Source organism: Staurois parvus, unplaced genomic scaffold, assembly GCF_062004578.1.
Source record: "Staurois parvus isolate SC_StPar_1 unplaced genomic scaffold, SC_StPar_1.0 ptg000234l, whole genome shotgun sequence".
NCBI lineage: Eukaryota > Metazoa > Chordata > Amphibia > Anura > Ranidae > Staurois > Staurois parvus.
The window spans coordinates 6,254,523-6,278,488 of NW_028318030.1; the positions used below are offsets into that span (position 1 = coordinate 6,254,523).

General features: G+C 40.3%; 1 protein-coding gene and 1 long non-coding RNA gene across 6 annotated transcripts in view; one reads left to right on the forward strand and one right to left on the reverse strand.

Moving 5' to 3' along the window:
- The window catches only part of LOC149460168 (sperm flagella and cilia-associated protein 1-like), an 85,731-nt gene that overhangs the window by 55,695 nt on the left and 6,070 nt on the right, over nt 1-23,966 (forward strand). For all 4 annotated transcript variants that reach the window (XM_089680038.1, XM_089680040.1, XM_089680039.1 and 1 more), the window contains exon 6: nt 6,152-6,254. In XM_089680038.1, the coding sequence (XP_089536164.1) occupies nt 6,152-6,254 (103 nt within the window). The remainder of the gene's footprint in view (nt 1-6,151; nt 6,255-23,966) is intronic.
- The window catches only part of LOC149460169 (uncharacterized), a 97,487-nt gene that overhangs the window by 34,580 nt on the left and 38,941 nt on the right, over nt 1-23,966 (reverse strand). For both annotated transcript variants that reach the window (XR_016313126.1, XR_016313125.1), the window contains exons 3-4: nt 2,499-2,632; nt 1,705-1,958 (exon numbers count right to left, since the gene is read on the reverse strand). This is a non-coding gene — a long non-coding RNA (uncharacterized LOC149460169). The remainder of the gene's footprint in view (nt 1-1,704; nt 1,959-2,498; nt 2,633-23,966) is intronic.

Here is a 23,966-nt window from a genome sequence, read left to right on the forward strand (position 1 = left end):
AACAGAGTGAAGGGGACACTTTTTGGCCTTTGTGGCCAACTAGCTGAAATTAAAGAATTCTGCTCTTTGCCTCCACTCTGTGTCATGCTTTTAACTTGCTGTCCTCCCCACAGAAGTCGGTAGATCTTCATATTGCTCTCAAGCAGCTCCCATCACAGGGGGTCATTACCCCAGTTCCAGAAATAGAGTAGTTTTAGGGGTCCTACTACTAGCAAAATTCACCCCATTCTGGATCTGATGATCCTTGAAGGATAAGTTCACCTTTTAGTAAAAAATAATAAATGCACATTTTTTGCAGGTAAAAAAACGTGCATTTATTATTTTTGTCTGCAGGAGCCTGTAAAGCATTGCACAAAAGATCAGCACATTATTGGCGTCTTGCAGGTCTTCTGCAGATCTCTCAGTATATCTGCTTGTCCATACGGGATGCATAAGCAGAAGAATGAATGAACTACCACGGCGCTCCACAGTGCCATGGTAGTTCATTGAGGACTACAAGCCGACAGCCGCTAAGGCTGTTGGGACATGTAGTTTCTCATTCCCAGAGGACTTTTGACAGCTAGACCCTATGCTACAGGAGAAGCCCCAACTTTAGCTTTTGCATGAGGGTATTAGGCCTGATGATAGCCTCTCTTGAGGCAGTACCTTGTACTTTGATCTCGTCAGGCTCCTGGCAGACTCTCTGTGAGCCCTACTAAATTGGCAAGAGCTTCTATTCCAGATGCTGGTCCATCATCTTGCTTCTTGGATGCTGACTTTAACGTCATGCTGTTGAAGCCCAAGTCCTGAGGCAAAGAGGCCTATTAGACTCAGTTATTAATATGCTTCTTCTCACATAGTCTGTCATTGCACTTTGTGGGGTCAGAGGCTAGGAATTTCCATAGCTGGAAGTACTCTGTGTGACTTGTCCTGTCTTTCCTCCAGTTTGGCCTGGGTTGGCATTTGGCCTTAAGTGCCATTAAGGGTCAAATTTCATCCCTAGCCATTCTTTTTTCACTTTAGCTTTTATTGAAAAAAGCAAAATAAACTAGTATATGTTGAAATTTTGTAGAAAAAACAGCTGGTATAGATGACCACTGTACAAAGTAACATAAGTGGAAAAACATAGTATGCTCTTCCCACTGGCAGTACTGGAAGGGGCTCACGAAGCAGTTGAGTTTGAATAAAAACCCTTCAGGTTTTGAAATTTAGCAGCATCAAATTAATACTAAGACATTATAACCAATATGGACATTTAGTAAAATATCACAAGAAAGGACACTGACATGTTAGCAAGTAAAGCTACAGTAGTTCACAGATCTAACTGGTAATGTACTATTGATTGGGAGACTTAATCACTTACTTGTGGTCACCTGTAGATAAATGAAAATAAGGAGAGATAAGTGAAATGAAAAGCCCCCCCCCCCCCAATCTAACAGAGGGAGCCTACAATAAGCAATCAAGAAAGAAAAAGGAAGAAGACAAAAAAAAGAGGGGGGGGGGGTGGAGGAAAGGGGGAGTGAAAGAACCAAGAGGCCTGTGTTAACCATGGCATGATAAATTATATATATATATAGTCAAAGCTCAAGAAAATGCACAATCAATTGAGAGGGTTGGAAAATGATCAAGCCAAGGCTGCCAAGTATGTAAAAATCTATCATGGGTAGCATTAAGGATCGTTGGTGGCTTTTCTTTAATCATTGTACCTTGTATGCGATGTTTTACCTCATCAAACCTGGGAATTGGTGATTTCCACACTTTTGCTATCGTCTGTTTTGTCACCATGAAAATATGGGTGATCAACGTTTTGCTGTCGACGAGTAAGCTGTTTCATTGGTTGATGCAAAACGCTTCCCAGGGTTTCTTTCATAGGTTAGTATGAAGTATCATATTGACCACTGTGTATACCCATATCCACAATCTTCTAACTTTAGGGTACATCCACCAGATGTGTTTCATATCTTCTAACTCCAAACAGCCTTAGAAACAAGAGGGAGAATAAGTAGATAGACAACATGCTATCCTGGCAGGAGTGTAATATCATTAAGACATAACTTTAAAAGAATTCTCCAAGTCCAGGACATTACATGGGGATTTAAACAGAGCTTCATATATTTTGTTCCACGTTTTGGGAGGCAATGTAGTCACAAAGTCGCGCACCCAGCATGTACAGTATGTTGGGCCTGGACGTTGTTATTACAGTGGATAGAGGAATGGAATAACGATATTAGGCCTCTAGTCATTGGATTTGACTAAGGAATGTTTAGGGTCAGGTTCCAGTCATAATTTTTAAGCGGGGATTCAACAAAATGATCAGTCTGAATGTAATGAAACCTCTCAGAATCCTATAGTTCAATAGGACTCTCTAAGTTGTTGGAAGGAATAGACAAACCTCATAGTTTTAAAGGAGTGAACCACTGTAAAACCATGAGTGCTCCACCAATGATAGCTCTAGGGGTTTTCCATCCCGGGAGGGATGAGAGGACAGTTCTAATTATTCTTTTCCAAAGACCACTTACTTTTCACTTATTGGTGAAAGCCTTTGTGCAGGATGTCACTCATATTGTTCCTCTTGTATGCTTGCCAGTGACTCAGTGGGACCTCAGCTTGGTTTTATTGGCTCTTCAGAAACCTTCTAATAAGATCCTGTATCCTGTAATGTACAATTAAGGATTAGGAAAATAGGAGTTTTGACTTATCTGTAAAATACTTACATGAACATGGGATTAATGTACTGCTATACCCATTTATTACCTTGAGGAACCTACATTTCACAGGTTCACTTTTTTGTTTAGCAGGTTTCCATTGGACATAGTTACATAGTTAGTCTGGCTAACTAAGCAAAAAGCAATCTACTGAGCTGGCCAGAACCAGCTCTTGAGGGAGTCTATTCCACATTTCCACAGCTCTTATTGTGAAGAAACCTTTCCGTATTTGTATATCAAATCTCTTTGCCTCCAGATATAAAGAGTGCCCCTTGTCCTCTGTGATGACCTCAGGGTGCATAACTCTACACCGAGTTCACTATATGAACCACTAATGTAATTATACATATTGATCATGCCCCCCCTTAATATCCTCTTCTCAAGAGAGAATAAATTAAATTCCTTTAATATTTCCTCATAGCTGATCTCCTCCATGCCTCTTGTCAGTTTGGTTGCCCTTCTCTGCACTTTCTCCAGTTCCCCAATGTTAATTTGTGAATTGGTGCCCAAAACTGAACTGCATATTCCAGATGAGGTCTTACTAATGATTTCTACATTGGAAAATATCTCTCTGGAGTCAATACCTAACACAAAATCCTAACACTGATGTACAAAGCTGTCCATCATACTGCCCCAAACTACATCACCGACCTAATATCCAAGTACCACCCTACACGCACTCTCCGCTCCTCACAAGACCTCCTTCTCTCTAGTTCCCTAGTCTCCTCCTCCCATGCCCACCTCCAGGACTTCTCCAGGGTGTCACCGATACTCTGGAACTCCCTACCCCAATCCATCAGACTATCACCTACTCTCCTCTCCTTTAGGAACACCCTGAAAACCCACCTCTTCAGGGAAGCCTACCCCACCCCCTGCTAATTCCCGACCTCCTCCACTCTTCCTACCACTCCATCCCCACAGCTATTTCCTCCTGTACCACTATCCCCTCCCTCCTAGATTGTAAGCTCCAAGGAACCCCTCGTGTATCGCATTGTATTGTTATTGTACTGTCGCATGTTCTGTCTCCCATTGTAATATACAGCGCTGAGCGTATATGTATATGAGCGTACTGTATAATAATAATAATATCTCTTTTAATACAAGAGAGGATTTTGCTCGCTTTAGAATCTGCAGCTTGGTATTGCATGCGATTATTATGCTTATGATCTACCAGAACTCCCAGATCCTTCTCCACTATTGATTCCCCCAGTTGTACTCCCCCTAGTATGTATGATGCATGCATATTCTTACATTTATCAACATTAAACCTCATTTGCCACATAGTTCCCCAATTAAACAGTGCAATGAGGTTGGCTTGTAAATTGGAGACATCCTGTAAGGACATTATTCTACTGCAAAGCTTGGTGTCATCTGCAAAGACTGCAATTGTATTTTTAATCCCAGACCCTATATCATTTCTAAATATATTAAAAAGTAAGGTTCCCAAAACTGAACATTGGGGTACACCACTGACAACCCTAGACCATTCAGAGTATGAATCATTAACCACTACTGTCTGAATTCTTTTAGCCAGTTTTCTATCCATTTACATACGGATTTTTCCAAGCCTGTAGATTTTACCTTACACATTAGCCGTGTGTGGGGAACTGTGTCAAATGCTTTTGCAAGATCCAGGTATACCACGTCCACAGCCACCCTATGTCCAAGGTTTTGCTCTTCTCCTCATAAAAAGAAATCAGATTTCTTTGACAACTTCTGTTTTTCATGAATCCATGCTGTATGCTTAAAATATTTTTTCAAGCAAGAACTCATCAATGTGGTCTTTTATTAAACTCTCTAGTATCTTCCCAACTATAGAAGTTAAACTAACAGCTCTATAATTACTTGGTAAAGATTTTGATACCTTTTTAAATATAAGCACCACAGTGGCTTTATGTCAATCCAGTGGTACTATGCCAGTTATTAAAGAGTCCCTAAAAATTAGAAACAATGGCTTTGAAATTACAGAGCTCAATTCTGTAAGGACCCGTGGGTGTATGCCATCCAGGTGTTTTTTGTTTTTTTTTATCACCTTTATTCTGTCTAAGTATTTCAGGATCATATCAGATGTGAGCCAATGTGTATCATCTGGGGCTGTGTCAATATAATGCCTATTATGGTCAAGAGCTCCCCAATGCTTCTTTGTATACACAGAGCTAAAGAAGGTATTTAATAATTTTGCCTTCTCTTTGTCCCCAGTCACCCACTCTAGATTATTTTGTAAAGGGCCTAGATGCTCAGACCTGACCTTTTTACTATTAATATATTTGAAGAATTTTTGGGGGTTTGTCCTGCTATCTTTTGAAATCTGTCGTTTGTATTTAATTTTTGCGACCTTGATTTCCTTTTTACATATTCTGTTATGTTCTTTGTTGCCCATGGAAATATATTTTGCAGTGTGTTCACATACAGTCTTTTTGAAGAGCTCCCATTTCTGTGTTGTGTTCATCAATGCGAATGTTGTGTTCATCAATGCCAATATTCTCTCCCAGTTTATGGTCAATGCTACCCAGATGTTCTTATATATGGACATTAGCAATAAGCTCTGCATGGCTTGAGATTAACAGGTCCAGCAGAGCATCATTCCTAGTTGGGGCCTCTATGAACTGTACCATAAAATTGTCCTGTAGTAGGTTTATAAATGTTTTTCCTTTACCTGTTCCTGTAGTGCCATTACTCCAGTAAATTTCAGGGTAGTTAAAATCCCCCATTATTATCACTGTCCCAGCCCTTTTGATCTGTGCAAGGAGCTGAGTCTCCACCTGCTCATTAACACTGGGTGGGCTATAACAAACTCCAATGTTTATCTTTGTAGTATGCACCCCCATGTGCAGTGCCACCCATAATTCTTTAATAAATGAAACTATGCAATGACACCTCTTAGATGTATACTGTAGTAGTTATATGTATTAGTCATCTTTTCCTTCAAGCTATAGAGACCTTTAACAATTTCTGGCAAAATAGATTCATACGGAGATGTTTTATCCTTGTCATGTTCTTTCACATCAACATGACTTGAATTCACTTATCCAGTTCACATGGCAAGCATTTGCATGTTGGAACATTTGGGAAATACAAATATGCATTGTTTAACAAAGAGCAGAACAAATCCTTCAACACAACATAAAAGTAATCCTGAAACTTAATCACTGCTTCAAACCACAAGTAGTCTTGTAATCTGCAGCGAAGGAAAACTGCAGAAAACAGCCCCCATTCTTCTCCGACCTTGATTGCTCTGTATGTATAATGTTTAGTCAGCAAAGCATCTCACACTCTGAGGTCAAACCCAAGTACGCAGCCAAAGAGATTTATGATTGTAAGACCAGGGTGAGGGGTTAATGCAGGGTTGGATTGATTTATGTAAACCATCTGTTTTTGTTGTTTTTCTGTTGTTCTACCTATCTATGCTAGTAGTTTAAATAGGAAGTTGACTTGACACGTCTATGTTTTGTCACATTGTCTTACAGACAGGATGGCCATTCACACCCTTATGCACATCTGGAGTGTAGTGTACGCCTGTTGTTGGAAGAAAAGGATCTAGAATTGCTAGCCCTGCAGGAAACTGTACAAGTGAGTAAGAGGTGATTCTACTATGCATGCTCTATGACAACATGTTTGCACTTCAAAGGTCGCATCATTGCCCTGCTGTGTCAGGTAACTACTATTCTAGTATTGATTTATGTAAGGCCAACATATTCTGCAGCACTATGGAACATAAGGGGACACACACACACGTGCTGAAAGTGTAACATTAAGTGCTTGTTTAAACTTGCTTCAAAATGTAGAATTCAGAGTGCTTTAAAAAAGCGTGTCCAATGCCAATCAAAGCCCCGGTTACTAAATAAAATGGTTAGCTTACATTCCTGTTTACATGTTGCTTTTGCTTTGCTTCACTTCCAAAATTATAACCCATGTCTCTTTCACGGTGCTTCAAGGCGTCTTTGAGGCCTCCATAGAAGTCTATGACAAAGTTCACTTCAGCACCTGCAGCTTTCGAGAGGCTTTTATTCAGCTTTAGCTTTGCTTTGTTTTTGAGGTATTCAAAGTATGAGATATCCCAGGATGCACTGGGAGACCAAGTAAACCAGAAAGACATCATCAGCAGTCACTTCCGAATCATGTATTCTGGGAGTGTCTGGTGCACACTCTGGTGTGCAGTGTGGAGCAGCAGAAAAGTGAGCAGGGTCCACACTAGAGTGGAGCAACTAGCAAACGGCACACATGGTAGTGGAAGGTGAGTGGGGACCGGAGAGGGAGGACTGAGCAGCAGAAGGTCAGCAGAGCTGACAGACCATGGCAGTAGAAACTAGCATGTGGTGTACAGCATGGGAGCACTATAGTGGGAGGTGAGGGGACTGGAGAGAGAGGAGGCTCAGTAAACCAGAGAACCAGCAGAGCTGGGGGATTCTATTGAATGGAGGATCAGCAGCGCAGGGGGTTACTACTAGGGGATCAGCAGAGCTGGGGGTACTACTGAGTCAGGCATCAACAGAGTTGGGAGTACTACTGAGCAGGGGATCTGCTAAGTGAGGGTACTAGTAAGCTGGGAAACTGCTAAATGAGGGTACCAATGCTGAACAGGGGTACTATGGAGCTGGGGATCTGCTGAGTGGGGGTATTACTGAGCCGGGGTTCTACTGGATCCCTTTAAAACAAATAGAAAATCAACACAGGGCATCTGCCAAGCTTTATTAAAGCTTAAAAAAGCATCAGATGACGTAAAAGAAAATTATGACCTGGGAGAGAAATAGAATTATTCCTGATGAAAAAGTTCCATTTCTGTACATACCTGAACATTAATGGGACATGAACTTCCTCTTGAACAATTTATATATTTTGTAACATCTATACTATTGCTATTTCCTAACCATTAGGAAGTGCTGATAGATTTAGCGCTTTGCTTCACATTCTGGTTAATGTTTGTTATGATTGATATATTGTATGTCATGGTTTTTGTTTTGTTTTTTAAAGCAAATTATTATGTGGTAAACATAATAATTTGCTGTAAGGCTCGGTTCACACTAACCCAACTCCAAAGCCGCGTGACTTTCAGTGCAACTTTGTAGTCCGACTTTGATACAACTTTGAAGTGACTTTTCTCTGTGGCATTGAAGTAGTGCAGGAACCTTTTCTAAAGTCAGAGTGACTTGTGTAGTATCAGTTAACCATTAGCCGCCCGGCCAATGGCCGTTTTGGCGGCTTCAATTGTGTCCCTGCATTCCGGGTGCACGCCATTTGGCATGCTCCCGCACATGCGCCGTTTGCGCTAATGCAGAGCGGCGCAGCAGTGCGATCTGTCAGCGGCCGTGCACCTCGGACACGGCCGATGACAGATCCGAGTACCGACTCCCGTTGCTGGTACCATGTGACCTGCTGTGACCAATCACAGCAGGTCACATGACAGTTGTATACAATGGATGACTTCATTCATGATGCCATCCATTGTATACTAGTGCCTAGCTGTGAATGGTCACAGCTAATCACATGCACATGTCATGTGATTAGCTGTGACCAAATCACAGCTAAGCACAAAAAAAAAAAAAAAAAAAAAAAAAGCTGAATGAATCGATTTCATTCAGGTAAATGCTTGCTTATAGCAAAGTAATTCTTTGCTATAAGCAAATTGTGTAAAAAAAAAAAAAAAAATACTGATCACTTCCCCAAAGTAGTACAATGTTACTATGGTAACATTGCACTACTTTGGTCAAAGTAAAATATGAAAAAAAAATCTTAAAAAAAAAAAAAAATGTAATAAAAAATTAAATATAATAAAAAAAAAAAAAAAAAAAAAAAAAATATTTTTTTTTTTCATACTGTCACCAGTCAGTGTCCCTGTTCACTGCCATGCCAGTTATATGATGATGCTGTACTGCACTGGTGACAGTATGTAAAAAAAAAAATAGTGAAAATAGTTTTTTTAATTTTTTCATTTTCTGAAAAATTACGACAAAAAAATACAACTTCAAAAAACTCGCCATGCCTCTTATGAAGTACGTCGGACTGTCTACTCTGCAAAAAGGGGTCATTTGGGGGATATCTGTACTGTTCTGACATTCTTGGACCTCAAGAAATTAGATTGGCCGTCAGTACTTCAGGATTGATCAATATTCAGATCTATACCATAGTTTGTGAACTCTATAACTTTCCTACAAACTAAATAATACATCCTAAGTTGGGTTATTTTCACCAAAGACATGTAGCAGAATACATTTCGGCCTAAATTTATGAAGAACAATTATTTATTTGTAAACTTTTATAACAGAAACAAAGAAAAATGTGTTTTTTTTTCAAAATATTTGGTCTTTTTTTGTTAATTTAGCAAAAAATAAAAACCCCAGCAGTGATTAAATACCACCAAAAGAAAGCTCTAGTTGTGTGAAGAAAATGATAAAATTTTAGTTTGGGTACAATGTTGTATGACCGCGCAATTGTCATTCAAAGTGTGAGAGCGCTGAAACCTGAAAACTGGCCTGGGCAGGAAGGTGTAAAATTGCACGGTATTGAAACGGTTAAGATGGCTCTCATTGGGAAACATTGAATTTCACAAGACAGATCCTATGTTGCAGCAGTGTGAACCAAGCTTAACTGACTACTTATTATATTGTATGGATAATCTTTGACTTTCCCAAAGAATTTGAGTTTCTTTTTTGTATTTTATATGAATTTAATTAATACATTCATACCATCTTACTAGAAATGGATTAAAGGGATGGAAATAAAATGTAGAGGGTATAAATAAGCAGAAATAAAATCGCAAATGTTTGGAAGAAAAGAGAATATTCCCAGTACTGTATAGTGAACACTAGTATGGTTACTCATAACCAGGGGCGGACTGACAACTCATGGGGCCCCCGGGCAATAGGGGATCATGGGGCCCCTGTATCCTTGCCCAAACTCAAAAAAGCCTATGAAAAAGGTACCAAGGGCATCTCATGGGGCCCCCTACTGGCCCCGTGCCCTCGGGCAGTGCCCGAGTTTCCAAATGGTCAGTCTGCCCCTGCTCATAACTAATGATTAGTTCAAAAATGTTACTTGCTAATATCACATGTAGATGGTGATGCTGGCATAGGCAGTTGACTCTACCTGGTCCATGAATTCTGTTCTTTCATGTCAAAGTTGCCATTAAATTTTTCCAGAAGCAAACATGGAGGCTGCCATTGATGACTACTAAGTCCATGATTAACATATTTCACAACTTGTTCTGAGAGGGTAAGAAGGAAGGAGATATTGAGGTGCATGGATAGAGGAGTGAGAGTTTACAATAGAGAGAATGTGGCAAGATAGAAACATAAGAGCTAGCATTGCAGCTGTTTTTTAAAAGTCTGTTCTCTAATTTTGACATCCTAATCTCTGCTTTGGTACTTAATGAATCTTTGGAACAGGACAATATCTGTGTATGTATTCGCTTGTCTGTTGATAGTGTAAGCCATTAAAAAAACAATCAGAAATAACAGTTTTCATATTGAAACATTGACATATACCATAAAAACCATTCTGACCATAGACCGTAGAGAAGTGGTCCCCAAACTGTATGTGGCCGTTTGCTTGCCTTAAGCACTATTCCTTCCACTATTCCTTCCACTGATACCAGTGATGGGAAATGATTCCCCTGTCCGCTAAATACAGTTGCTGGACCCTTTTTGACTCCCACTGCTTATCAATCTTGGGATATTTTTTCTCCCACTGGGGGGAGGGGTTCAGTCTGTACTCCAACTGATGAATGACGTGGGGGGGGGGGGGGATTTTCTTCTCCCAACAGCCACAGCCTGGCCGATTCAAGGTCTGAAGGACATTGAACTGGCCCTTTGGACCTCTGTTATACAGATATGGACTAGATGGATGATGTCATTTGCCTATGCTTTATGTCCTTGCAATATGTTTATAATGGAATGCTGTTTTCTACCTCAAACCATGCTTAGACACCCATTTTATGGGCTGAAATGCAATGTTTACTATCTGGAAGAACACCATCATCATTATGTTATTAATAGCAACATAGTTGGTAAGGTTGAATGAAGACACAGGTCCTTCCAGTTCAACCAATATGTGTGTGTGTTTCCATATCCCTGTATACAGTGGGGATCAAAAGTTTGGGCACCCCAGGTAAAAATTTGTATTAATGTGCATAAAGAAGCCAAGGAAAGATGGAAAAATCTCCAAAAGGCATCAAATTACAGATTAGACATTCTTATAATATGTCAACAAAAGTTAGATTTTATTTCCATCATTTACACTTTCAAAATAACAGAAAACAAAAAAATGGTGTTTGCAAAAGTTTGGGCACCCTGCAGAATTTATAGAATGCACTGCCCCCTTTGCCAAGCTAAGACCTGCCAGTGTCCTGGATTGTTCTCAATCATCGTCTGGGAAGACCAGGTGATGTCAATCTCAAAGGTTTTAAATGCCCAGACTCATCTGACCTTGCCCCAACAATCAGCACCATGGGTTCTTCTAAGCAGTTGTCTAGAAAACTGAAACTGAAAATAGTTGACGCTCACAAAGCTGGAGAAGGCTATAAGAAGATAGCAAAGCGTTTTCAGATGTCAATATCCTCTGTTTGGAATGTAATTAAGAAATGGCAGTCATCAGGAACAGTGGAAGTTAAAGCAACATCTGGAAGACCAAGAAAAATATCAGACAGAACAGCTTGCAGGATTGTGAGAAAAACAATTCAAAACCCACGTTTGACTGCACGATCCCTCCAGAAAGATCTGGCAGACACTGGAGTTGTGGTACACTATTCCACTATAAAGAGATACTTGTACAAATATGGTCTTCATGGAAGAGTCATCAGAAGAAAACCTCTTCTACGTCCTCACCACAAAAATCATTGTTTGAACTTTGCAAATGAACATATAGACAAGCCTGATGCATTTTGGAAACAAGTTCTGTGGACCGATGAGGTTAAAATTGAACTTTTTGGCCGGAATGAGCATAGGTACGTTTGGAGAAGAAGGGGCACAGAATTTAATGAAGAGAACCTCTGTTCAACTGTTAAGCATGGGGTTGGATCAATCATGCTTTGGGGTTGTGTTGCAGCCAGTGGCACAGGGAACATCTCACGAGTAGAAGGAAAAATGGATTCAATAAAATTTCAGCAAATTTTGGATGGTAACTTGATGCCATCTTTGAAAAAGCTGAAGTTAAAGAGAGGATGGCTTCTACAAATGGATAATGATCCTAAACACACCTCGAAATCCACGGGGGATTACATCAAGAGGCGTAAACTGAAGGTTTTACCATGGCCTTCACAATCTCCTGACCTCAACATAATTGAAAATCTATGGATAGACCTTAAAAGAGCAGTGCGTGACAGACAGCCCAGAAATCTCAAAAAACTGGAAGACTTTTGTAAGGAAGAATGGGCAAAGATACCTCAAACAAGAATTGAAAGACTCTTGGCTAGCTACAAAAAGCGTTTACAAGCTGTGATACTTGCCAAAGGGGGCAGTACAAGATATTACTCTGCAGAGTGCCCAAACTTTTGCAGACGCAATTTTTTTGTTTTCTGTTATTTTGAAAGTGTAAATGATGGAAATAAAATCTAACTTTTGTTGACCTATTATAAGAATGTCTAATCTGTAATTTGATGCCTTTTGGAGATTTTTTCATCTTTCCTTGGCTTCTTTATGCACATTAATACAAATGTTTAGCTGGGGTGCCCAAACTTTCGATCCCCACTGTACTTATTCCTAGTTTTCTGAATTAAGAAAATCATTTTTTAGTTGCATATCCATATACTGCTGTATCATGAACATACTTACCGGCCACATTATTAGGTACACATTACTAGCGTCAAGAAAATATCCCTCACACCATTACACCACCACCAGCCTGAACTGTTGACACAGCAGGATGGATCCATGCTTTCATGTTGGTTACCAAAATCTGACCCTACCATCTGAATGTTGCAGCAACCAGCCTGGCCATTCTCCTCTGACATCAACAAGGCATTTTCGTCCACACAACTGCTGCTCACTAGATATTTTCTCTTTTTCGGACCATTCTCTGTAGAGCCTAGAGATGATTGTGCGTGAAAATCCCTGTAGATGAGACGTTTTTTAAATACTCAGACCAGCCTGTCTGGCACCAACAACCATACCACATTCAAAGTCACTTAAATCCCCTTTCTTTCCCATTCTGATGCTCAGTTTGAACTTCAGCAAGTCAACTTCACCACATCTAGATGCCTAAATGCATTAAATTTCTGCCATGTGATTGGCTGATTGTTTACCTAGTAAAGTGGCCGGAGAGTGTAAATACAGCTTACTAAATGCATTTGGGTATTACTTTGGGTGCACATGACTGCTTTGTGCTGTGGGCAAATAATGCCTTGTAATTTATACATTATTAACAGGTTCCCTACTGCGCTATAGCTACAGAGCGGTTGGCTAGTTCTGGGAGGGGGTCCATGGACATCCTCCCAGAACCACATCCCCCGCGTGCCATCTGTGATCTGTCTGTCCTTCGGACACAGCTGATCACATGACTAAGGAACGGGCCAATCACAGCTGTTTTTACCATGTGACCAGCTGTGTCTAATTATAGCTAATCACCGAGTAAACAGGAAATGACGGTTACGCTGACAGCGCATGAGGAGAGGAAATCCGGTAAGGGGCATTTCGCAGTGGGACACCTACACTGATTATCAGGGCACTTATCATCCGTGTCCTGGTGATCAGTATAGCCCCATCAATGCAGCCAGTAGTGCCGGCAATAAGTGCCCATCAGTTGAATCAGTGCCCATCAGTTGAATCAGCGCCTCATAACAGTGTCCATCAGTGCCATCTATCAATGCCCATCAGTGTCGCCTAACAGTGTCCATCAGTGCTGCCTAACAGTGCCCATCAGTGCCACCTATCAATGCCCATCAGTTCTGCCCATCAGCGCCACCTAACAGTGCCCATCAGTGCTGCCTAAAGTTGCCCATTCGTGCTGCCTAACATTGCCCATCAGTGCCACCTGTCAGTGCAGCAGCAGTGTTGCCCATCAGTGCAGCCTATCAATGCCCATCAGTGAAGGAGAAAAATTACTTATTTACAAAACTTAATAACAGAAACTGAAAAAAAAACTTTTTTAATTTTTCAGAATTTTGGTCTTTTTTAGTTTGTTTAGCAAAAAATAAAAACCCCAGTGGTGATTAAATACCACCAAAAGAAAGCTCTATCTGTCTCAAAAAAAGATAAAAATTTAGTTTGGGTACAGCGCTTCATGACCGCACAGTTGTCGTTCAAAGTATGAGAGTGCTGAAAGCTGAAAATTGGTCTGGGGAGGAAAGGGGTAAAAGTGCCCGGTAGGCAAGTGGTTAAAAAGGGCAGCTACTTAATATATTATAAACTATGCAATTTTAAAAGGGCACTACCCACATTTAACCCAAACCTCCATATATAGAGAATTTCCCTGTATTATTTTCTTTTACCTTGTAGCTTTTAGTACTCCAGGTTCCATCATCACCAGGCTTCTAAAATTCTGGCATGGGCAGCTGCTGAGAGCACAGTTCTTATTAACTTAGGCACATCCCCAAAATTGCATCTCCCAAGAATTCTTTCCCTACAAATGGTGTAGAGCAGGACTTTTAGAGTCAAGGCAGCAACATTGTTTGCATGGAAATGAGCGCGACAGAAAAGGATGGAGATTTGGCAGACAGGGATAGGGGCTATGCATAAGGCTAACAATGCTGGTACTTCATTGCTGCATCATGGACTGACTGTAGCCGTGATTGTAAAGATCTAATACCAGTGGGCCATAGACTGTCATAACCGTGATTGTACAGCTCTAATACCAGTGAATCACGGGCTGACTTAGTAGTGATTGTAAAGCTCTAATATTAGTGAATCACGGACTGACTTAGTAGTGATTGTAAAGTTCTAATATTAGTGGGTCACGGACTGACACAACAGTGATTGTATAGCTCTAATAGCAGTGGGCCATGAAGTGAATGTAGCAGTGGTTGTAAAGCTCTAATACCAGTGGGCCATGGACTGACATAACAGTGATAGTAAAGCTGTAATAGCAATTGGTCGTGGATTGACATAGCAGTGATTTCAAAGCTCTAATAGTAGTGGGCATTGGATTGACTGTAGCAGTAAAGTTAAAGCTCTAATACTGGTGGGTCATGGACTGTGTTTAGCAGTAATATTAAAGCTCTAATACCAGTGGGTCATTGGCTAACTGTGGCAGTGATTGTAAAGCTCTAATACCAGTGGGTCATTGGCTAACTGTGGCAGTGATTGTAAAGCTCTAATACCAGTGGGTCATTGGTTAACTGTGGCAGTGATTGTAAAGCTCTAATACCAATGGGCCACAGATTGACTGTAGTAGTAATGTTAAAGCTCTAATACCGGTGGGTCGTGGACTGACTTCGTAGTAATTGTAAAGCACTAATACGGTGGGTCGTGAACTGACTTAGTAGTGATTGTAAAGCCCTAATACCGGTGGGTCATGGGATGTGGCAATGATTGCAAAAGCCTAATACCGATGTGTCATGGGCTAACTGTGACAGTGATTGTAAAACAATGCGGTAGCTCAGGGGCTAACTGTGGCAGTGATTGTAAAACAATAATGCGGTAGCTCAGGGGCTAACTGTGGCAGTAATTGTAAAGCCCTAATACCAGTGAGTCATGGGCTGACTGTGACAGTTATTGTAAAACTCTAATGCGGTGGGTCATGGGCTAACAGTGACAGTGATTTGTAAAGCTCTAATGCGGTGGCTCAGGGGCTAACTGTGACAGTGATTGTAAAGTCCTAATACCAGTGGGTCATGGGCTAACTGTGACAGTGATTGTAAAGCTCTAATGCGGTGGCTCAGGGGCGAACTGTGACAGTGATTGTAAAGCCCTAATACCAATGGGTCATGGGCTAAAAGTGACAGTGATTGTAAAGCTCTAATGCAGTGGCTCAGGGGCTAACTGTGACAGTGATTGTAAAGCCCTAATACCAGTGGGTCACGGGCTAGTTGTGGCAGTGATTGTAAAGCTCTAATGCGGTGGATCATAGGCTAACTGTGGCAGTGATTTTAAAGCCCTAATACCAGTGGGTCATGGGCTAACTGACAGTGATTGTAAAGCTCTAATGCGGTGGGTCATGGGCTAACTGTGGCAGTGATTGTAAAGCTCTAATACCAGTGGGTCATGGGCTAACTGACAGTGATTGTAAAGTTCTAATGCGGTGGGTCATGGGATAACTGTGACAGTGATTGTAAAGCTCTAATGCGGTGGGTCATGGGCTAACTGTGGCAGTGATTGTAAAGCTCTAATGCGGTGGATCATGGGCTAACTGTGGCAGTGATTGTAAAGCTCTAATGCGGTGGATCATGGGCTAACTGTGGCAGTGATTGTAAAGCTCTAATGCAGTGGATCATGGGCTAACTGTGGCAGTGTTTTTAAAGCCCTAATACCAGTGGGTCATGGGCTAACTGACAGTGATTGTAAAGCTCTAATGCGGTGGGTCATGGGCTAACTGTGGCAGTGATTGTAAAGCCCTAATACCAGTGAGTAATGGCTGATCACACCAGTAATGTAAAAGGTCAATGGGTCACAACAGAGCTACTAATTATTAACAAGATAACAACAAATTGACTTTTTCCTGTCAAGCAATTTTAGGAAAGGCTACAGGAAATAACTTTTACCCTCTTGTAGATTGACCTAGCCACAACATAGCATTATATAGGAAGAGCAAGCAGAAATTTGTCACAAACTACTGATTCACATCCTACTCAGTCAGGAAGAAGCTTAGCATACATTTTCAGCCATCCTCACACAAGTTCCTGCTATCTGAGTCATTCTTTAGTGACTTCGATGAGCATATTAAATACAGTTTCAGAGTTTGAGTCAAAATAATTTTGGCAGCTTTGGACAAAAGATGGATGCTTCCTAAGTGAAATATGACTACATGAATGATAAATTTGATTGGCACTGAACAGGATGTGCGTATCCAAGTTTTTTGGATGTGTCTTGAGTTCCCTGAGAAACTTTTCAAGATTATGCTGAATGCAATGCTTTAGTTTAGATTAAGCATGCATCTTTCATAATGTGAAATTGTACGTTCTAATGAGAAAGGAACCGTAGAACCAGATGTACTTTGCTGAGTAACTCTTTTATTGATCCTGGTGTTTAAAGGTATAGATGTGATGCAGCATAGATAACAACATTCCCAGCATTGTAAATTTATGTCCCACATAAAATCATAAACTATATTTGCATTAAAGAAGATTAACGTATATGTGAGCAATAAATCTATATTTCAGTATATTTGATGTCCCTCTTTGTACAAATTTTTCTTAAAGTGGTATTTATAGGGTTAGGAACTGCAGAACATTCGGATGCCATGAAGCTTACACATGTATTTGTAAATGTGTGCAAAGTAAACCCCTGTTTTTAATGCAAACTGTTAAACGGGACAATTCGGTTGGTTGCAGGCTAGTCGGTAAGTTGAGCTGGGCATTTTTCTCTTTTGTTGTTGACATGCGTAACCCTTCCATGTAGGGATGCACCGAAATTTTGGTGGCCAAAATGTTTCGGCTGAAAAAACACCAATACAGGTGCCGAAAAAACCCTGCCCCTCACCACCACCCACCCCTCGCCGCCGCCTGCCTGGCCACCGCAAAATACTTCTCAGCCTTACCTGAGAAACCACCAAACGATCCTAACGCTGGGCATAGAGATTAGTGAAGGAAAGATGGCCTCCACTCATCTCTATGCCCTTGGAGGACCGGAGCGATGTCACTTCCGGTTCTGGACATATTTTTTTAAGGCTCTAGATCAATGCTTTTTTTTTATCCAAATTCAGATATGGGGTCTTATTGACCATATCTCTCCATAAAGAGGGCCTGTCACAAATTATTTCTATCACAAGGGATGCATGCATTTCTTGTGATAAGAATAAAGGTGATTAAAAAATTTTTAAAGGGACAGTGCAAAAAAAAAACAAAAAAACCCATTAAATAAATTAAAAAAATGTTTAAAGTGCCCTGTCCACCCATGTGCATAGTGGTGAACACATACGTAGGCCATGCCCACATATGTAAATGGTGTCCAAACCGAACATGTGAGGTATCGCCACAAATTTCAGAGCAAGAGCAATAATTCTCGAACTAGATGACATCTGTAACTTTACACTGCTAACCAGTAGAAATTTTTAGAGCATCACCCATGGAGATTTTTAAGTACTGCAGTTTCACTCTATTCTATGAGCGTGCACAATTTTAAAGTGTGACATGTTGGGTATCTATTTACTTGCCGTAACATCCTCTTTCATATTTTACAAAAAAATTATGGTATACTGGTATATTGGGTTATTTTTTGGTTTTTTTAATTAAAGTGTATTTTTTTCCAAAAAATATATATTCATTTTTAAAAACTGCGCATTTCGGTTTTTGGTTTTCGGCCAAGTGCATTTTGAATTTTCGTTTTTGGTTTCAGCACCAGAATTTTCCTTTTGGTGCACCAATACTTCCATGTGCTCCTTGCTGTTAAGGCCAGTTCTAGATTGTGGCCATTTGTTTGTTTTTAAAGTGGTATTAAACCTAATACGAAAAATATAATATATTGCAGCTTACCAATCCTTAAATGTGCTGGCTGCAATAGCTTTCTTTTAAGAGCAGTTTTCTTTTTAATAGCAATTTAGTTTACATCTGATTTTCAGGAGGAGGAGATAATAAATGTCTACAAAAAATAGCATAAAAAGGGGGTAGAAAAAGAGAAAAAAATGAGGGGAAAGAACCCCACTGAAACTGAATAAAAGCAGCAGATGTGCCATGCAGTTCTGTGCTGCTGTTTTTTAAAAAAAAAGGGCATTTCTGGAAGGTACAGCAGTCTTTTCAAATGGACCGGCTGCTGTGCCTGCGCAAATGCACCTGCACAGGCACACAAGATGCGGACTTAAACTAATGGCCTCTTTTTCTGGATTGCTGGACAGCTTGGTTGTTAAAGAAAACTTAAAAAAGAACAGGATCAACAGCTTTATTTTTTTCAGTAAGGTTTGTTTGATTTTTGAATTTTTAGTGGGGTCAAATCAACATTCGTCTTTGACTTCAGTGACAAGAAAATTTGAAGGAACAGTATGGTAAATTTTTTCTTGAATTTCTAACAGTGAATGTGGTTTTCATTAGGGAAATTACGTTTGTTCTAAAATCAGATGTTAAAAGCAAATAACATTTTGAAGTACTTTTGAATGACATTTGTGAAGTCATCAAAACTTTCATACAAATGTCCACTTAAAAGTCTACTAGTGTTTGGCCAGCTTTAGTTATGGGGGACTCAAAATACAAAGACTGCTTTGTTAATGCTAATGATAGACCGCATCATATATGTCATTCTATATATTGCCTTTGGTACAGTGGAACTAAACTCTCTCAGTCAACATCAAATATTTGTAATCCTTATGCTACTTGTATTAGTAAATAGATAGGAATATATGTTATACTTACTTGTTTTAAACTTTTTTTTTTCTTTTTACATTTCTTCTGTTGCTTCCTAGTTTTTTGCCTAGGCAAAATGATGTCATACATCCCAGGAGTCTTCATGGACATTTCTTTTTCTTCCATCTGGAGGAGAGAAGGGGAAACTTTCTCCACTAAACACACCCTCCTGCCTGTATGCCTGAGCAAAGGGCAGATGGATTCCAGTAAGTAAATGCTACATGAATCATCTGCCCTTACTCAAGATTGCCACATCTAGAAATGCTAGTGGGATGTATTTCAAAGTGATTTCTCAACACAAAAAAGGCATGGAGTCATGGTTGAATGTGTGAGATTGCTTTGAATATTAAAAATGAATTAAATAACATTTTCAGTTTGTGGTGCTCAGATATAATTTGGTTTTACTTCAATAAAAAGGTTTTTGTGAATCTTTCAAATAAGCACAACCAGTTGCTAGGCATGTGTTATATGTCAACTGGTTATGTTTGTTTTGATACAGTGTGGAACAACAGGGGATCAATAAAGTTTGACTCCAGGCAGTTAAAGGCAAAAACTAATACAGCTCTGTAGTTAATAACCACTTGAGCTCCTGAGGATTTACCCCCCTTAATGACCAGGCCTCTTTTTGCTACTCGGCGCTGCACTAATTAACTGATAATTGCGCGGTCATGCAATGCTGCTTCCAAACGAAATTTACAGCCTTTTTTTGGCACACAAATAGAGCTTTCTTTCGGTGGTATTTGATCACCTGTGCGCTTTTTATTTTTCACTCTATAAACAAAAAAAGACCAAAAATTTTGAAGAAAAACTATATTTTTTACTTTCAGCTATAAAAAATATATAGTAAACTCAAAGTTAGTTATAAATTTAGGCCAAAATGTATTCTGCTACATGTTTATGGTAAAAAAAATCCCAATAAGTGTATATTGATAGCTTTGTGTGGAAGTTATAGCGTCTACAAACTATGGTATAGATACTGCAATTTACGCCATTTTTTTGCTATACAGCGCTGCGCTAGTTTAACGGACAATTGCGCGGTCATGCAATACGGTACATAAATGAAATTTACATTCTTTTTTTTCCCACAAATTGAGCTTTCTTTCGGTGGTATTTCATTGCCTGTGCGGCTTTTATTTTTTGCGCTATAAAAAAAAAGGCTGACAATTTTGTGGAAAAAAAACAATATTTTGGACTTTTTGCTATAAAACATGTCCAGTAAAAAAAAAATTAAATCAAATTTAGTCATAAATTTCTGGCAAAATGCATTCTGCGACATGTCTTTGCTAAAAAAAAAAACCAATCCGTGTAAATTAATTGGTTTACGTGAAAGTTATAGCGTTTACAAATGGCGGGAAAGATACTGGGATTTTTAGTTTTTTTTTATACTAATAATGGTGGCGATCAGCGACTTATGGCGGCGATCAGTGACTTATGGCGGCAATCAGTGACTTATGGCGGGACTGTGGCAGACATTCTGACATTGGGGGGTACTGACTTGGGGTCACTGACATCCCCAGTGACACCAATACAGTGATCAGTGCAAAAAAAAAACACTGACACTGTACTAATGGCACTGAGGAGGAATGGGTTAAGTTTATTTTTCAGGGAAAGGGTTATCTGTGTGAGGGGAGTGATTTACTAGGGGGCGGGGATGTGTTCTGCACAGGACACCGCTGCTCCGGAGAGATAAACTCTTCTGTCCCGATCAGCTTGTTCTGGAGCTGTCAGGGAACTGACAGAAAGCACAGCTACTGCAGCTGTGCTCTCTGTCAGGGATTGCCGCCGATCGCCGGGACATAGCCGGTAAGGACTGGCTGTGACCCGGCGGCTGACATCCGCGGCTGTGATCGGCGGGACAGGTAGGGCGGCGGCGCACCCACTCCCTGTTTACAAAACACACGTTTTAAAACGTGGTTTTGCCCAGCCGTGCCACCCTGCCGCCGTATTTATACAGTGGCTGAGCGGCATGTGGTTAAAATGTATATCCAGGAACTACCCAAATTTATCTCCAAACCTCTCCTATATAATGTATCTTTTCTTTAATTCAACTGTGTTCCTGTAGTGAGAAACCAAATGAATTACTACCTGTGACATTATCACAAGGCTTGTTAAATTCTTGCAGGGGCAGTTGCTAAGACCTCATTCCTAATGGCATATTGCCCACAGAATTACATCTGCCAAGAGACCTTTCCCTACACACAGTGGGGTTGATTTACTAAAATTGGAGAGGGTTAAATCTAGTGCAGCTCTGCATAGAAACCAATTAGCTTCCAGTTTTTTTTTGTCAAAATGTAATTGAACAAGCTGAAGTTAGAAGCTGATTGGCTACCATGCAAAGCTGCATCAGATTTTGCACTCTCCAGTTTTAGTAAATCAACCCCAGTGTGTGGGCAGGCTCATGGGACTCAAGGCAGCAGCACTGTTTTCCCAGTAACAGATAATAATATGAATGCATATACATTTGGAGTGATGTGTGGGATGGGGAAAGTCTTGTTGGTAAGGCTGATTGAGAGAGGCATTATGTTGTCAAGTTAAGAGCAAACTGGATTTCTGGCAGATCAACAGGTAATCCTATCTACATGCAACTTCAGGAAATGTTACATGCATTGCAGGGTTGAAGTGATTTTTTTTTTTCCCTTGACGCACATGGTTCTATTTATAAAGGAGTGAATGTGACTTTCACAAATAGTTACATAGTTGGCAAGGTTAAAGGTTCCCCAAACTATTTCTGATGGAGACTCTTCCAAGTCCATGTGTTTTAAATGACAATAATTGATTCTCCACCAGAGAATATTTGGTGAAAGCCACATTTACTGCTTTATTACTATTATTATTATTATACAGGATTTATATAGCGCCAATACTTTTCTCAGCTCTTTACAATATAAAGGGAGACAATACAGCAACAATACAGTTCAATACAAGAGGGCCCTGCTCCTTGGAGCTTACAATCTAGGAGGGAGGGGCTAGTGGTACAAAAGGTAGTAACCGTGGGGGATGGACTGGTAGGAGGAGTAGAAGATTCCATTATTAGCTGAGGGCAGGATAGGCTTCCCTGAAGAGAGAGGTTTTCAGAGATCGCCTAAAAGTGAGCAGAGTAGGCGATAGTCAGATAGATTGGGGTAGAGAGTTCCAGAGGATGGGGAAGCTCTGGAGAAGTCCTGGAGACTAGCATGGGAGGAGGAGACAAGGGAGATAGAGAGCAGGAGGTCGTGCGAGGAGCGGAGAGTACGGTTTGGGTGATATTTGGAGACAAGATTGGTGATGTAATTTGGTGCAGAGTTATAAATGGCTTTATACGTTATTTTTAGTGTTTTGAATTGTATCCGTTGGGCAATGGGAAGCCAGTGGAGGGATTGGCAGAGAGGGGTGGCAGATACAGAATGGTTAGTAAGGTGGATGAGTCTGGCAGCAGCATTCATGATAGACTGAAGAGGGGCTAGCCTGCGATGAGGTAGGCCAATGAGGAGGGAGTTACAATAGTCAAGGCGAGAGATAACCAGGGAGTGAATAAGTTGCTTAGTGATTTCTGAGGTTAGGAACGGGCATATCTTGGAGATGTTGCAGAGGTGAAGTCTACAAGATTTGGACAGCGATTGGATTTGGGGTTGAAAGGACAGATGGGAGTCTAGGATTACACCTAGTACCCTGGCACGAGGGGAGGAACTGATGTTTGTGTCATTGATCTTGATGGAGAAGTCAGGGGAGGGGGCATGGGCTGGAGGGAATACTAGGAACTCAGTTTTGGAAAGATTGAGTTTGAGAAAGTGGAGTGACATCCATGCCGATATGTCACTTAGTATGATAGTAATGCGTAATTGGTAATACAGATTTGTATCTGTCTGATAAATGTACCAACCTTTATAAACAGAAAACTTTAAAGAATATGTAAACTCAACATTTCATATTCCTGATTATGTGTCTGCTGTACCATGTACTTGTAGGAAAAAGTATTCTGTTGCTTCTTTGTGTGAAATCCCTGGTGTTTCTGACCGTCCGTCTGCATTCCTATCTAAAACTGACCACACTAAGCATGAGAGCACAGCATGGTCAGTTCTCTAACTCAGCCTGCTCTCTTCTAATGCTCAAACTTGTACTGACACTCCCTCCTCCCCCCACCTTGCACAGCCATTCACTGGGAAGACCAGTATGCTGCTGTTTCTGCTCCCTTGGCTCCTTATGCAGCTGAGAACAGAGGGTATGTGATCACTTATAAAAATGGGGAGAAAGGTATTTATAATTTTTTATTTTAGATCTATACACAATTGTTTTACCTTACCGTTTTTATTTTAAACTGAATGGGTTGTTTTACAAGGTAAGGATTTACATATACTTTAAGCTCCATGGCAAATGTAAAAACGAATCAATTGCTTTTATCAGCTTTTTAGAAGTTATCTTTTATTTTTTGGCTTTTTTTGTCTCTTCCCCTACTATAACGGTTTAGCTTCTCAAGATCAAAATAATTTTCAGAAACCACACACATGCTAGGCATGCAGAGAATGTTTGTACTGTGGTAAGGAATGCATATGGCCCATTCTTTCCAACCATAACACCTTTAGCATCCTCCACATTATCTGTCAAGTATATGTCTGAAAGAGATATAAGCAGATTCACATGATTTATTAAAAAAAAAAGAATGCTTTGTTTATGCCCGCCAACTTACGCCAGACGTAAGCTATTCCATGGATAAACGTAATGCTTTGTTGAGGTTACTCTTATGCATTTGTGGGGGAATTAGAAAATACACAGAGCAGGGTATGTTCAGATAAGATATTGTGCAATAATTGGGGAGGTCTGCAGTGTGTAACAGACGCCTTTGTGGCATTGAAACAAAAACTAAAGGATTCTTCTTAGATAAAACAGAT